Below are 16,628 nucleotides of genomic sequence, written 5' to 3'. Positions count from 1 at the left end.
TTGTAGCAAAATGATAAAACTGGATGTTTCCTTAATGTTAAAGTACTGCAGATTAAGCTTAAAGATGCTGCCAAGCAAGCACAGCAACAGAAAATATATACAGAACAGATAATAGCTAAAAGATATGAAGCATAAAGATAAACCATCTCAAATGAGAAGGAAGAAGGGTGACAGATGCAATGCATGAAAGTCAAGGCACAAGAAGAAATCAAGTACTGTTAAATTATAGTTTCTTATAGATGCACTTCTTTTTGCTGTTGGAGCTCCAAGTTTTCAGCAGCAGGCCCCCATGAAGAAGCTGGAATTTATCCTAATCTCAATTTTACTTACAACTTCCACTGCTTATTAAACCTCACTGTTAGATAAGACCTCTGTTACACTGACAATCTTTCAGACTGTAAACATATCGACTGCATTCGTTACCATACAACTGTCAGCGCAGCAGGCCAAAAAACAGTGCGAGCAGTTTCTGGAAAAGTCTAACTTGTATAATGGCATCAATGTCCAATATCAGTATTTGTGTTTGCAAGCCATCACAGGAGGAAGAAAACCTAGAGACAGTTTATAAATAATTTATCAGACAAAACTTTAAAAAGCTTGCAACAACTAAGACTGTAAAAAGCAGAGTTCTTCTGCTGTTTCAACAGCATGCCTTAGCTTTATATTGTAGTCATGAAATAATATTCCCAGTCTTTCACTAGGGACATTGGGGTATGTTTAAAAGCTGCTCTCAGTTATTTGTTCATACGGCACGGTGAGGATAGAGTATTTACCAAAATGCTGCACGTTCATACTGATTAGCCCAGATTGTTATCCCTGCTTTGGCAGAAAATATTGCCTAAGCAAAATAAAGATATTAATTAAAATGGCTAGAGGTTTCTCCATAATGATCACATAAATGTATTAACAGGTGACTCCTTTAATGGCATCATTTGCAAATGCTATCCAGGCTGATTCAATATAATGTATTCTTAAAATACAGTCAGTTAAAAATTACTATGTAGACTGCATGTTCCAAAACCTATTTCATATGACCACCATCAAATTTTGTGCTTGTCAGGCATCGCTAGTGGAGCTTATAGATAGCAGAAGTGGGAGGGATTAAATTGCACAGGCAATTTAATAATGTTCCTATTTGCATTTCAAATTCTGATATTTCATTGTGCTCATAGTAAATGAAACAGAACAAACATATTTCAGTAAAATGTTATTTGAATTTTGTTTCAATGTCAGGTATGCTTCAGTTATTAGCTATGTGTGATTGCTTTTTGTTTGTTTTGCAATTCTGACTATAAAATCATTCTAAGAAACATACATGAAAATCATCAAGCAAATACATAAAGGTGATCTTAAACAGGAAAACTTGGTGAAGACTATCTTCAGATGCTGAATAGATGAATTAACAACTAAGTCAGCACATCCAAAATTTCAAATTAGATCACTTTACCTTCCTAAACTGCCCTCATATTTTTAAAACATTTGTATTCCAAACAGAATTCTTATTTAGCTCTCTGAGCTCTTTTAAATAGGCTGAGCATCCTATAAAATTTAACTATAATTCACACTTATAATTGCAACATTCTTACAAAAATTTCTAATGAAACTTCTAAAGTTTATGGCACTATGTTACACTGAGACACTAAAAGTTAGAATGCATACCTGCTGGAGCAAGCTGGAAGTGATATGTTTCAGATAAAAATAGGTGAGAAATATATTTCCAAAGGTCTCAAAAACATAGAACTAAATTTTTGGTAAGAGTTTTAAATCTGAAATTACTATTATTCAGAGAGAACAAATAATATGTTCTGTGTTCTCTCCATACTCTTCAATGGAAAAACATATCTTGAAGAAAAAAGACATGAAAACAAGAGAGGGTGCCTAATTCCTCTTTTTTCCCCCAGCTCTCTGCTATCCAGGAGATAAATGAAAGAAGTATTTCATGGGGTAGCATGACATTAAAATTTTCAAAAGATACTAGAATTCTCCCTTTCCATGATATCAGCAAGTTCTAAATTTATATTTGTAGAAAGAGAAAGATGATAAATTTGAGGATATTTGAAAAACTTACTCTCACAGCCTCAAAGACAAAAAGGCGTTGGGGTCCTGGTGGGCACAAGGTTGAACATGAGCCAGCAATGTGCCCTTGCTGCAAAGAAGGCTACTGTTATCCTGAGTTGCATTAGGAGATTGAGGTGCAGCCAGCTGGTTCAGAGAGGTGATTCTACCCCTCCATTTAGTACAAGTGAGGCCAAACCTGAAGAATTGTGTCTGGTTGGGGCTCTTCATTACAAAAAAAAGGTGGAAATACTGGAGAGTCCAACGAAGGGCCAGGGAGATGATTAAGCGACTGAATCATCTCTCCTATGAGGAAAGGCTGGGAGAGCAGGAATTGTTTAGCATGGAAAACAGAAGGTTCATGGTGATATTATCAATGTATATAAACACCTGAAGTGAGGGTGTAAAGATGACCGAGAGAGGCTCTTTCCCATGGCGCTCAGTGACAGGACAAGAGGCAGTAGGCACAAACTGATACATGTGACATTCTTCCTGAACATCAGGAAACACTTCACTGTGAATGTGACTAAGCACTGGCAGAGGTTGCCCAGGGAGGTTGTGGAGTCTCTGTCCTTGGAAACATTCAAAAGCTGTCTGGACACGGTCCTGGGCAACCGACTGTATGTGGCTCTACTTGAGCACAGGTGTTGGACCAGATGACCTCTAGCTGTCCCTTCCAACCTCGGCCACTCAGTGATTTGTGATTCTGTGATTCTAAGACTGTGCAAACTCATACTGTTTGCTGCTGATGTGGTTCAGATGCTGAAAACATCTATTTCAGTGGATACTCTAGGTGCACTGATCACTGAGTTCCCTGATAAAAGTACCAGCACATATATTTTGAAAAAAAACACTTTTTTCCTTCTCCTTGTAGGTGTGACCTAGCCCTTCAAAAGCACAGAAGAGGCTATATCTACAAATGGTCATCTGCTTCTTCTCCCAGGAGCTTTATCTGTTTTTACAGTTACTGTGACTGAATCGGTGAAAGAGGATCTGTTCTTATTAAGTCATCCACCAGGGTCACTACCTTTGACCTAAAAAAGGGCAGGTCTAAATCCTGGCATGTAGAAATCTGAATTTTATTTTAAGGAAGTGATTTAATTAAGAATGCTAGAAAGGATAAGGCAAAGTTAATACATCCTCTAAACAGTTACAAAAATGTGGCTCTGGCTGCTTTCAAACAGAGGGAAACATAAACTCTCATTCTCTTTAATAAGTGTTATTATTTCATCTCTATGTCACAAAACTCAGCGTTGCCTTTTTTAAGTGACCTCATTGCAGAAGCCAAGAGTGACCATCACTAGATACTAGCTTTCTTTACCTCAGAGCTCTCTCTTTCAGAACAGACTAAAGCTTACTCTTCAAGAGAATGGCAAGTTGTGTTTGGTAGTCTGTGGTAGTGTTTAAATAAACACTAAAACAATCTGTAGAACCCACAAATAACTTTCCCATGCCTATTTACTCCTAGCATTCAAAACTCTAAATTTTAAATGGCTTAGCGCAATTGACTGATTACAGTCTTTTAGCTTTCTAGAAAAACTTGCATTTCTGTGCAATCTCACTGGATCACAAAAAAAAAAAAAAAAAAAAAAAAGTCCTGCTTGCCTGGGTCTTTCCCACTCTTCTTCTCTGACCTAAATTTTTTCATGGTTTCCAGCTTGATCATGCTGCTGAAACTGGTGATTTGAGAAGGTGGGGTTTACTGGTTTGGGTTTTTTGGTTTTGTTTTGTTTTTACTTAGTCTATGTGACAGTTAGTAGCCAAAAGATATGAAATACCTAGAGAGCACAACCTTGAAACCCTCTGCTTGGTGTAAAGCAGGCTTTTGAACATCTAAACATAACTTTAATTTGGAGTCCACAGGTAAAAGGGAGGCTCAGTGGGACAACTTAAGCAGTAGGTTCATCTTTTATGCTGCATAGACGTTTTCGAGCAGACAGTCTGCCAAGAGTGAATTCTAGTCTAACACGTCCAGTGATATCCATGACATAATTAAGGAGAAAGCATATTTAAGGAAAGAGTTTACAGACAGAAACAGAGACTGTTGCACTCAGAGGTCTGCTCTCTGCTTAGTAGGAAAGAATGCCAAGAAATCAGTTTGAGCAGTTTCAGAGTTTCTGGTGGACAAGTCAAACAATTTCACTCAGTTTTTCAAAAGACAATAAACAAAGAGATTTTTACTTCCACATTATTTGGAGTACTTAGAATGGATTTTCACAGTAAAGTCAGTTAAACAGCAGCTCTGTGTCAGTGAGAGTTAAGATTTAAGTAGACTATATAACTTCATTTTTCTTTAAGTACGTCACAGGATCTTCATTCATTTTTCTCTTAAAACAATTATACTTTTGTCAATAATCCACATATTAACTATTGCTTTTTTTTAATGAATGCTTATATTGGACAGTGAAAATTTGATGTTATCAATGCTTTTTGTCAAGCACTCACAATATGCACATTAAGTGTTCAAAAACATTCAGGGATAAACTTCTGCTGATATCTATGCACTAATTTGTGTTCTTTTAAGAAGCTACTTCCTCAGTAATTCCTTCATTAAAATTTAAAAATTCCTGGAAGGCAGAACAACAGGAGTTCTGTTAATAATAATCTCTGTTAATTTGAAAGACTTATGAGAGAAGTTAACTTTGAGAGCACTTAATTCTGTGAACAAAGATCATTATAAGGTGACATTTGTATTTTTCTGGTTCAAGTATCTCTTGGCAACTTACAGGAATTTGAGTACTAGATATTTGAACTAGTTCAAACACCATAGTAGCAAAATGCCATAACGTTGATAGAAATAAATACCTGTAGTAGCCAGTAAAATAAAATGCATTATGGAACATAAAAACATTTGTCTGCTTTACTTACCTGGCTTATCTAAAAGCCTGGACTTTTTGCAGTGGTAAGCAAGCTCCTGTTCACAGTGCTCTGCATGGTTAATTGTAGCCTGAAGCTGGTCTAGGCTGGCAGAGTACTTGAAAAACACAGTGTGTGGGTTCTCTCGATTAGCACTTTTGACTCTGGTTAGGTTGGTGTTGTTATGCTGTATAATTGTCCACGTTGTATCTTTCAAAACACATGTGAAAAGTAATAAAGAATGAGAAGTAGTTGCATAAGTTGGTAATGGAAAAGGAATCTATGATGAAATTAACTAAACTTTAAGGTGACTTCTTTGATCACAAAAAGTGGTTTTGGGCATACGAAAGGGAGACATAAATCACTGAGCAAAAATGAAAACAATTAATCATTGTTTCTCTTTATAAGTAGATTATTGTACTGTGACTGTAACAGGTATTCAGCTTGTTATGATTATCGAATAAGGAAACAGTAATTGACAACAGCCAAATAATTGTCTCTGAAATAAGATATAGTTTACTTGGTAAGTTGCAATGAAAAAATAGAAGGAAATAATACTTACTATTGTTACTTTTCCCAGGCTTAAATTATTTATAAAATAACACTAAGTTCTATCCTAGATTCTACCTACATTATATACATCACTATAATTTGAATTAATTTATTCTGTGTGAGAAAAGGGCCTACAATCTTTTTCTGTTATACAAAGAAGCAAAAGTAGCTTGCAAATACTGTATTTACTACAAAACTCAGACTACATGAAGGTGAGTTATTCTAGCCATTTAAAATCAAATAGTAGTCATTATTTGAAGTACTATTCAAAGCCTATGTTTAGTCAAGGTCTAAGAATCATAGCTTCCTAAGTTCAATAGAAAGTTGCTTCCAAACACCTGATGTAATATTAATTTATGGCAACAACCATGGTATGCCCATTTGACTTGGTACTGTAACATGATGAAGTACTAGTTCAGAACTGAGAGCTGCTTTTCTGTGAAAAACACATACTGCTCTTAAGTTGACTTTTAGCTCGGTTGCTGCTGGGTAAGGTAGCTACGTACTTCATTGCATTGTGTAGACAGGCCTTATGATTCATGTAAACTGGAGCATGCAAAATATTGCCAAAATATTTATTCCAGAAGCAATTGAACTGTGTCTGCAAGATTTGTTTCCATGAATCACTAGTAAATATTCAGTAATCCAAACATTATTTCTAGAAAAATATGTTCCAAAGTAATGCTCTTGTAATAAAAGAGCAGAAAAGACTTGCGTATAAATATACATTTAATTCAAATAATTGAATAATAACCAATATATTGTACATTTATAAAAGGTATATGCTCAGATGTGCAGTCTGTTGTGAAACAGACTTTCTCCAACTTGGAGCCATGTTGCTTATACTAAGCAACAAAGCAGTCTGCTTTCCAGTTATATTCACAAATATTCTTTCATTAAAAGTCTTCTTTTAATTTCTTACAGCAATTATTGAGAGCATTTTTAACTGTAAGAACTTACTACAGTGAAAAGCCACACAGATCAAGAACTAAAACTGATGTTACAATACTTACATGAAGGCATTACTTCAAAAGCTACTAGAGGCCATAGGCTAAGTATTACGTATTTACTTTGAGACTAGAAAAATAATTTTCCTGTATGCTGGCACAGGAAGGATGAAACTGGCTGGCACCATAGAACAGGATTGTATTGGTCACTCTGTCCTATAGTTTGCAGGCAAGGAAATGTAACATCAGACGCTCTGCTTGGGAGTACAGAGATTAGTCCCGCAATGTTCTTCAAAATATAAATTGCCCTAAATATTGCTGGCTGATAAAGGCTCATATGATTCTGCTGTTTTGTACTTTTGCCAAGCCCCCTCACCTATGAATACGGAAGAACTGAGCTTATTCTGTTTCAACTTTGACTTGCAAAGCCTGTAACAAAACCTGTTAAAAAGTTAAAAAAACCAAAGCCTATAACAAAGTCTGACCCCATGACTAAAATCCACCTCAAGGTAGGGGTGAGCAGGCTCCCAGGTAAAGCCAGTCTGGGTCAGTCAAGTCAAGTTTAGATCTATGTTCACTGTATTCTTGTATCTTAATGGCCATTTAAATTTCAGTGGATATGAGAAATATTATGGTTTCTACCTTGTAGTATTGATGATAATATTTCTGACATTCTAATAGTAATATTTCTAACTATTTAACAGAGTTGTATTATATTTCATTAGCTTCCTACAGGCTGACATTATAAGGTATTTACAGAGAGGAAGGAACTCATGGTCACTTAAAGGAGAAGTATTCATCAGAAAACCTAAAGGAAATATCAAGGTGAGATGCCTATTCAAAAATATTATATTAAAAAGAGTCTATTATACAACTTTTTTATCATTGCTTACCAGGTTTTGGTCAAATTATAAAATTTTATTAAGTACATGCTCATGGTGTCAAAAAGCAGATGTCTGGAAATATAGCAAACTTAGATTCCTTTTTGTACGTGTACATACATACAGAGACAAATATATCTAAAAGCTATGCTGAACATAAAAATTAAGACAAATAGGTCACCTGTCAGACTCACTGTCACACTCCCAAATTTACAAAGAAAAATAAAAGCAGGTCACTGAAAAGTTTGGTCATCTTAACTGGCAGTGCGGACTGTAGGCTTTTCATTCTGAAACTGACCTCCAAGAACAGAACCAGAGAAAGGCACCTCCTTCCCAGCTGCCTGAGAAAAGAGCACCATGAATGTCAAAGGCAAGGCAGTGCTGTAAGAAATGTGGGCATCTGCCTTCACTGCCTCTGGTGGAAAAAGGGAATACCAGTCATCAGGAAACTGGGAACAAAACAAATATAGAAGACTCATCATGTCAGGCTGCACCTTGAGATGAAGAACTGATCAATGAGGTTTGCTTAATGTGGTGAATAAGGAGTGACTGAGGAAAACAGTAACAGCTGTTCATGGACACACAAGGATAAATCAGACACTACACTGTACTTTGGAGGGTTATACCCACTTAAAAAAAATTGTCATCTTTCTGCCATGATTCTTTGATCTCTTTTAGTCTCATAGGACACTAGGATATTTCTTTTCAAGGGCCTGTGCCGATCTGAAGTGTGCCCACTGTGAGCTAGCACAGTTCACTGTAGAAGTCAAAGTCAGGAGCTGACGTGGTGAGACCAGTTAAATTGCACAGACTGATTGAAATGATGAGAATTCTATTATTTCAACACATATAATAAGTATTCTTTAGATCACTGTGAAAATCAGCCAATACCACTGGCAGACAGAGTCCTGTCAGTTTCTCAAGAAACAGATGAGACCACAAATTGTTTACAAATAAATATCAAAAGCTTATGATAAGGTTTCTAAGTCAGGTTCTCAACACTTAGGACATACCTAGGCCAAATTCAACTATAGCTTATTCATGCAGTCTTCTTAACAGTTATAACTGTGTAAAAATATATTTTTGTCACATAAAACAATAAAGTGTTTCCATTATTTTGTCTAGAAAGCAATTCAAATACATAGAGCCTAAGTAAAAAGAAAAGGAACAAATAATAATTGCAAAAAGCCATTAAATGTAAGTTTCACTGAAAGGGCATATACCAATAAGCATACCTAGACAACATCAAATGGTTTCTAAAAAGCAGACTAACAACAAACTGATATCTAAAACTTCTAGTGATATAAATGGTCAGATTCAAAGAACTGGGTGCAGAAGAGGAAGCAGGATGCCTGAAAGTGAGGTTGTGAGAGTCCCACTGGTTTCATTTGCATTCTCCAAGAGACCTACTTGCAGTTTGAAAAATGAAGCTTAATGTCTATATTACTCATAACAAAGACCAGTTCTGAATTACAATTTTTCAGAAGGCTACCAGGAAAAAATCAGTAATTTTCTCATAAAACATAACTTATTTCTCATTTCCTTAAATGTCCTCAAGAGGCTATAACTTCAATGAAAACAAAGCTGCTCCCCAAAAATGAACTAGTATGACATTGTCTCCATTTGGAACACGTCCCCTTTATGCAAATCGCACCAGGAATGCAGTGTTAGCTTCACAGCCTGAATCCTGTTATTATTCTAATTTCTCTGCCTAATTCTTTGTCCAGTATTCTGAGCTAAGAAGTCACCTTCATTTTGTTGTGCATGTATACATTAAACTTGCGAGCTACAGAGGCTTCTTACTTGATAACTCAAGTTTCAATATAATGAGTATATATACAGACCCAGCTGTGAGTTAAGTACGTTTATCACCTCACCTGTCATATTACAGTATACAAGAAACGGTCCCAAGGGGCCACTTCCATCTGAATCAATATTGTAAAAGCCTGAAGTGTTCCCTCTGTGCTTATAGGCTTCACATGATTGCTCATAGATGGCTGTAAAAGAACACATTCAATCACAAGTGTAATGGCATAATTTTACATTTTATTCAGGGAATTTAAAAAAAAGTGCATGGAGTCTGTCAATGGGGAAAAGAAGTTGTGTGTGTTCACTGCTAAAGAATGTAGAAGAAATTGCATAATCAAAACTATACTTTCATTTGAATTTGTAAAGTGCTTTCAGTTGTATTTATTGGGGAGATCAAAAGGGTCATTTTCAAACATTTTCTTCTGTATTTCAAGTAGAAACTTCAGGGAGAAAACCATGAAATGTGGATGAGTAAATGCTTGTAAAAACTGCCAAGTAATGTGAATGCCAAGGGTATTATTTAGACCCTGGTAATCAGATTTTGAGGAAACAACCACTAGCTACCTCAACCAAATCAGATTTTTGTTGTCGTTGTTGCAAGGTAGGCATTGTTTCTAGGTGTTCTGATTGTCTCCTGGCATTTTTTTGGCTTTCACCGTTCTTATTTTCTTCCCCTTTTAAATAGAAGAGCAAATAACTTGTCAGAGACTGCAGTAAAAGAACTAACTAATCAAAGACAAAATGACAGTTCCTCGGTCCCATATCATGTATGCTTTGTATAAGTCAAGGACTAAAGAAAAGTCTGTGATGACTTCTTTATGATCAAAAACCTGAGGAACAGGACTTGTGAGTCTATCTCTGTACTTAAACAAACAGGAACCACTGATGATAATGCCACAGCTAGACCACATTAGCCTAACTTCTGCTTTAACTATTATATTGCTCTTGAGCAGTCATACTGTTCTGGTCTTTCTTTTCAAATTTAGACTGTGTGCTCTATCAGTTATTATTAAAACTTGAAAACACTCTGCTAAAAAGAAAGAGCCGTTAGATTCAGAAAAAAAATAGTTATGAGTGCTATACAAATAAAAACATAACTCCATAATAATTATTAACAGTCTAGAAGATTCTGATCATAAAAATTCAGTTTATTTAATTTTTTTAAAAAAAGCTATAAAGGACTAGTACAATAATCCAAAAAAGGTGCTGTTTTTTTAAAAAAGCTAGTTTTTGGAAGAGTGTGATCTCTGGATGTTTTGCCTATTGGTTATTGATATTTTATGGCAACACCTATCAAAAAGATAAACAATTCATTCAGATTCCTTGCCTTATGAAATATTCAGAATGCACAATTTATGTAATTTTGAAATGGAATTTTATGGTTCCTTTCAGTAAATAGTCTTAGTTAAACTCAAAAAAGACAAAAGAAATTCAATTACCCATTAATTATTTTATGAATGTGGTAGTCTGTGTATTAATATTTCAAGTTTGGTAACTTATTTCTAGGGTCATAACAAAAAGAATGCTTTGAGAATTCAAGGGGCATTTTTTTCTTTTGAAATTACACAGAAGTGTGATAACATGGACAAAAATTATCCTAGGTTCTTGATTTGAAATTATTATTAAAATCACTAAAATCAAGTACTATGACTCTTTCATTTTATATCCATAGATCAAGCATTTTATTAATCATAAAAAAAATCCCAGAAGGCTTTTATATGTATTTTTGACAATGAATAACAATTCAGTAACTCTTATCATATTATTACATTTCTCACGGAGTCCTACTCATTAGGAAACCATGGCCTTCATCTGTCCTCACAGATATAATCAGTTGATTGAACAAAAGATTTTTCAAATTATAATGAATCAAATCACCTTCATTTTCACTTTGGGCTTGTCATAGTTTTATATTTTACACTGCAATATTCAAAAACATCTCTACTATTAGCATCCTTTTTCTGTTACAGAAATTTTCTTAAAATTGTTATTTATTTCACTGTGTTCTTTACAATTAAGTCATTACAGGAAAAGTCATGACTGTTGTCCACTCTGTACAAGCCAGATTTAATAGACAATCTTCTAAAATCGGTGACTTCTCAAAAAATCCCATGTGTGTAGACATACGTTCTTTTCATAAACTCTGCCAACAAGGACTGTATAGATTTTATAAGGACAATTTACAAGGACAATTTATTTCTCTGATCATTAAGACAATCTTTGGAATTTTTTTTAAATTATCTGTAAAGTTTCATAAGGATTTCTAGTTATTAGAAGCATATAGTGAAGGCCAGAGTAATGATTTATTCTGCTTCCCAGACCATTCTTAAAGCAGTACAAATGTAGAGCATATCCTGTGAAATTAGTTGTTACTTTCAATTATTTATTTTATTTTAAATTTCTCCTAATCTAATCCATGATTCAGCAAACTGCATAAACACGTGCTTAGGGCTTAGCATGTGGTTACCTTTGCACATCAATGTAGTCCCATTATCTCAGAAAAAAATTATATTGATTGTTGTGATGAATAAAGATGAATTAAACACATTTCTAAATGATTTGCTGATTCAGAAAGTGGAATGATATGGATGGAAGAAGATATTACTGACCATCTCATGTAAGTTATGAAAAATATGAAACAGATAAACATTAGAACTTTCAATGGGTTTTTGCTGCTACATATATTGAATTCTCAAGGCCTTTCCTTGAACCAACTTACGAATATTTACATGGCTGAAAAATCTTCTGATATGAATGATCAATATAAATGTATATTTTTGTAGTAAAAAAATTCAATCAGAAATAAAAGCATAATCAGAAAACATCTTAGACTTACGATAGTGGCAAGTAGCTCCCTTGTAACCAGTATTGTCACAGTCGCAGTAGAAGCTGTTCCAGGACTGTGAGCATTCACCACCATGTTCACAGTAATTAGGCAAACACCTAAAATGAAAAACAAAGAGCATTTTCACTCTTTTTTCTGTTCATTTACATGTCACTTGTACTTATCAAGGGATGGAAAACCATGGAAAAGAAGTACCATAACATGAAGGATGTCTTCAATGCCATTGGGGAAGATGTCAATGTAATTATTAGAAAATTAATAGAATTTCCTTTCATCTTCCCCACTATTCCTATTGCCTATTATAGATATATTAATTATGCAATAAGCCTGTGAGAACAGAAATAAAGTCTAAGATGCATAATTGTTACTTATTACCATCCAACTATCTGCACTTCAATACAGATTGATAAACCAATGAAAGATTCACATGCTGATAATTCACTGGCAAGTTTTGCAACCGGTAAGATTTATTCAACAAGATGTGTCACAACAAAGCAGCATCACAACAGATTTCCTTCTATTGTTCTAAAAATAATAGAAAATTTTTTAAAAATCACATAACAAATAAAACTGACCATAGTACCTGAGAACTATTTCTTATTCTAAAATTATGGTTACTTCTTATTCTAGAAAAAGTAAAATATTCAGTGTGTTGGTTCCATCACAAGAGGTAACTACCAGTATACCAGTTTTCATTTCGGTGATATGAGCAGAAACCTGAAGAATTTTGATGGCTTTCTTCTTTACAAAGGTTGACTGCAAAGAAAATTTGTGTGTAACTGCTTAATGGTTAAGACTGCAGCACTATTTCTAAGTATAAAATATTGCATGATATGAAAAAAAGAAAATTTATCTTTTTGATAAACACAACTGAAAATATATTGAAATAGAGTGGCATACTTTGATCAATTATTTACTAGCTTGTCACCTTAGAAATTAGTCAACAGTTTAATTGCAGTGAGGGTATGTGTATATGCATGCGCATGTGATACAGCTCAGAAAGTATAAAAAGGCTTTATTGTTGACATTAACCACAGAAAAAAGAAAACAGGTCCACTAATATTCACAGAATCTTAAAATACCTTTTCATTCATTTAAGAAATCTTAGGAGAGTATTAAATTAGGATTGTGGAAAGCCCAGCAGTTCACACATCTGCCCTATGAATGACTTAGAGCCTTTGTATATTCACTTCTCCTGACTCTCAAAGAATTTTATTTTCCTTTCATGTTTATAAACAAGGATAAGTAGAGGTTTTCAGAGAAGGGAAGGAAAAAGAAAAAAGTAGCAGGTAAAGTGCAGGTAAAGTAAGTAAAGTGATACAGGTCACCTGTTTTCAAGGAAACAAGTGACATTTTTGCCGGTGAAAGAGCTCACAGAATATATTTCTAAGACAAGTCTGTAGATGATATACATCTCAGTGAGGTCTGGTCTGGAACATAAAAATGAACTTCAGGCACCGGGCTTCCAATTACTTTGATATTGTATTCTTTTTTGAAGGAATTGTATAAATGTTCAAAGTAATAATTCTTAGGATAAATGCTTTCTATGGGTATGACTAGTCATCAGTTATTATGAATATACACCTCCTCTAACATAACTGCCATTCAGGACTTTCAGTGCATCTTCTGACAGCTGCTCTGCTTACATGTATTTCAGTCATAGTTTTTCTTGTCATATTCCTTTTTGATAAAGACATCACTATCCCAAAACTGCAAATGATTTGCATGGTTTTTACTTCTATTGACTCCCTGTCCATATTAATTTATCTTGCTAATAATGTTCACAAGATGAAAAGCTTAGATTAAATTGATGATGCTTGAATCAACTTTTTACTAGAAGTGAAAACAATTTATAGTATAATTTAAATCTTTTAACATTAAATTTTACATCTTCCCCGTGTTTTAGAATGTATAATAGAAAGTAGACACTAGCTACATCAAAGTTAAGCTATAATTACATTATATGCTGCAACCCTACCCAAAGCAAGATTTAGAACAGTGTTTTCTCTGAGGAAACTAATCTTCTAACAAAAATATTTCTAATATTAGAAAAAAATATTTCTAATACTTAATCTGTAAAAGGTAATTTTTTGATTCATCACCATGTCTGCTGAAACTAGGAAAAAACTAGCAGATTAAGCATTTACAACATATTACTTGATAATATGCTTTTAAGTGTATGACATTCGAAAATGATATATGATTTAAAACCAAGGCAGCAGGCTAATAATAATCATAAACTAACACTCAAAGGACAACACTGATCCAGAACATGAATATAGTTTTCATAAAGAAGGAAAAAATAAGAATTTCATATGTCAATTTTCTACTAAATACATTTTTTGTGCACTATCTGCTTATCATGGTTCCAAACTATGGCTAAAAGACATTTTGAAAAGAATAACTAATTGCTGCAATTTTCATTATTTTTCTTTCTTCAGTCTTCAATTTAAAAAAAAAAACAAACAAAAACAACAGAACAATATTTGAAAACTATCCCAGTGCCAGTGTCTTTTTTTTTTTTTTTTACATGTAAAACCATTTACACTTTTTTTTGTACAACACACTGCTGCCAGAACACCAAAGGCAATAACTCTTGGTAGGCAATTGTATGTTTCTGTGTATGGCTTGATGTAATTCTGACAGATTCATCTGGTACTCTCTCCTCAAAGACTAAATGTGCTAACTTTGTAAGGCATTTAGAATGACACTAGTCATTTAAAGTTATTTTGTCAATGGTTTATGTATAATTAGTAGTTATTAAACCAATATACACCGATAAAGGAGCTGAGAGAAAAGATGTTAAGGAGAAATACATTAAAAGAATTATTTGCATGCCCAAGAGGTATATGAGCAATGGAAAAATATAAAGATATGCAATGAAAAGGCTAAATGAAGGAGCATGGGAAGAGCAATAACTGGAAAAAGGCATAATAATTTAAGCATAGGAGGAGGAAATAGAAATTTTATGGAACTGAGAAAATAGAAAATAGGAAAATGGAATGCTTCTGTTTAAAAACAAGAATAGGTTAACAAATTATATCCCAACGAATAAATGAATGATTAACCAACCATCTGTCAATGAGGACTGTAAATCTGATAAAGTGAAGAATACTCTATATATGTTAAATGTGTATATATATATATATAAACAAGATAAAGAATAGACTCAAAATAATTATTTCCAGTTTATTTACTATTGCATATAAATTAAGATCACTATGCAAACAGTAATTTTTATTTGAGTTTATGTACTTTAAATATGCAAAACTATTACATTTAGTGGTCCATTGTTTCTACTACAAAAACCATCAATAACTCCAGAATTTGGGTCATGCTTCACTGTTTGGAATTGGAGATGCAAAGACTTCCATAAAGACTCCAAGACAAAGAAGTGGTTTGTTTGCCCTCAGCTGTAGCAGGGACATCTACCATTGGGAGCACAGTGGCAAAAATGCTGATTACTTTAGCTTAGAGCAACCAAAGACATGTAGAAATCATTGCAGGAAGAAAATATTTTCTCTCAAACGATACGGTGCACAAGATGACACAAGCTGAGTATTAGAAATTGTTTAATACATAAGCAATTTTAATGTTGGCAAAGAAGAAGGTGTCTTATCAATTGGAATTTATGGTGAGATATAGAATCAGTCTGATAAAGAGAAACATCAAGTTTGTTCCAGATGATGAGCTGCAGATATCAAATGGAATGAAACTGTGTGAGGAAACTGGAAAGAAACAGTCCCTGGAGCAAGCTAGCACAAGACCAGGAGGGTTTTTTAAAAACAATCTATTTTGAAATAAAAGATAATGAGTGTAATGAAATTGATGAAAATGGGTGGATTAGATTTCTATTTTGATAATTTAGGAAGACATATGATAAGCATGTTGAAAGCTGAAAACTAAACCTGGTAGAGTTAATGCAAGAAAGGTGCAATTGTCAAGACATAAGAAGACATGACTTAACATTAGCAAATTTTAGAGAAAACAAAACCAACCAAACAAAAACCTTCCATAAAGACTTTTTTTTTCTTTGGTATCATTGATCATGGGAAACCATACATAATTTTGATGAACTATGAGAGCAACATGAACTCAAAAAGAAAGAGTTAATACAGTGTCAGAAAGTAATAAAAACACTTTGAAAAAGACTGTGGCTGGGAAGTTTAAGTGGCTTGCTTACACAAGTCCATACTGAAAAAAAAAACCCACACAGATGGCAGTGGTATTGACATAAAATAAGGATGATAACTCTTCATATGCTATAAAAATTCAGCAAGATAAAAATATGAGGAAAGGCTATATATAAATCTAACCCAGTGCTTAAAGGCAACAAAAAAGTGATCAAAATGGTAGGGTGCAGTTCTGAATAAACTGAAATTGCACTGAAAAAGAGACAAATATTATGATATTTGGAATACCGTAAATAATGCTGGATTTCTATATACTGAGATTCACAGAGTGACTTTGTACATATTTATACACACAAACTTCTTTTTAAAAAACCACGTGTATACACTTACATATCATGGCTGTTCAAAAGCTGAAAGGAACTGGAATTTCTACATGTAAAAATGTATGATCTTCCTTCAAGAATTTAGGTGAAACACCTCTGTGTTCATGAAGGAAGAGACGGTTCCTAAACCACAGCTCTGAGATGAGCATTTTGAGAGGTCCCCAGTT

General features: G+C 34.0%; 1 protein-coding gene across 2 annotated transcripts in view; it reads right to left on the bottom strand.

Annotated features, from left to right (window-relative positions):
* Positions 1-16,628, bottom strand: part of CNTNAP4 (contactin associated protein family member 4) — a 250,508-nt gene that overhangs the window by 45,207 nt on the left and 188,673 nt on the right. For both annotated transcript variants that reach the window (XM_087741477.1, XM_087741478.1), the window contains exons 11-13: positions 11,937-12,043; positions 9,169-9,288; positions 4,924-5,121 (exon numbers count right to left, since the gene is read on the bottom strand). In XM_087741477.1, coding sequence (XP_087597603.1) covers positions 4,924-5,121; positions 9,169-9,288; positions 11,937-12,043 — 425 coding nt within the window. The remainder of the gene's footprint in view (positions 1-4,923; positions 5,122-9,168; positions 9,289-11,936; positions 12,044-16,628) is intronic.

Source organism: Nipponia nippon, unplaced genomic scaffold (genome assembly GCF_047370975.1).
Source record: "Nipponia nippon isolate SJK-2023a ecotype South Korea unplaced genomic scaffold, ASM4737097v1 scaffold_8, whole genome shotgun sequence".
NCBI classification, from domain to species: Eukaryota; Metazoa; Chordata; class Aves; order Pelecaniformes; family Threskiornithidae; genus Nipponia; species Nipponia nippon.
Note: the sequence above shows the minus strand (reverse complement) of the source record. Positions and strands in the feature narration are given on the sequence as shown.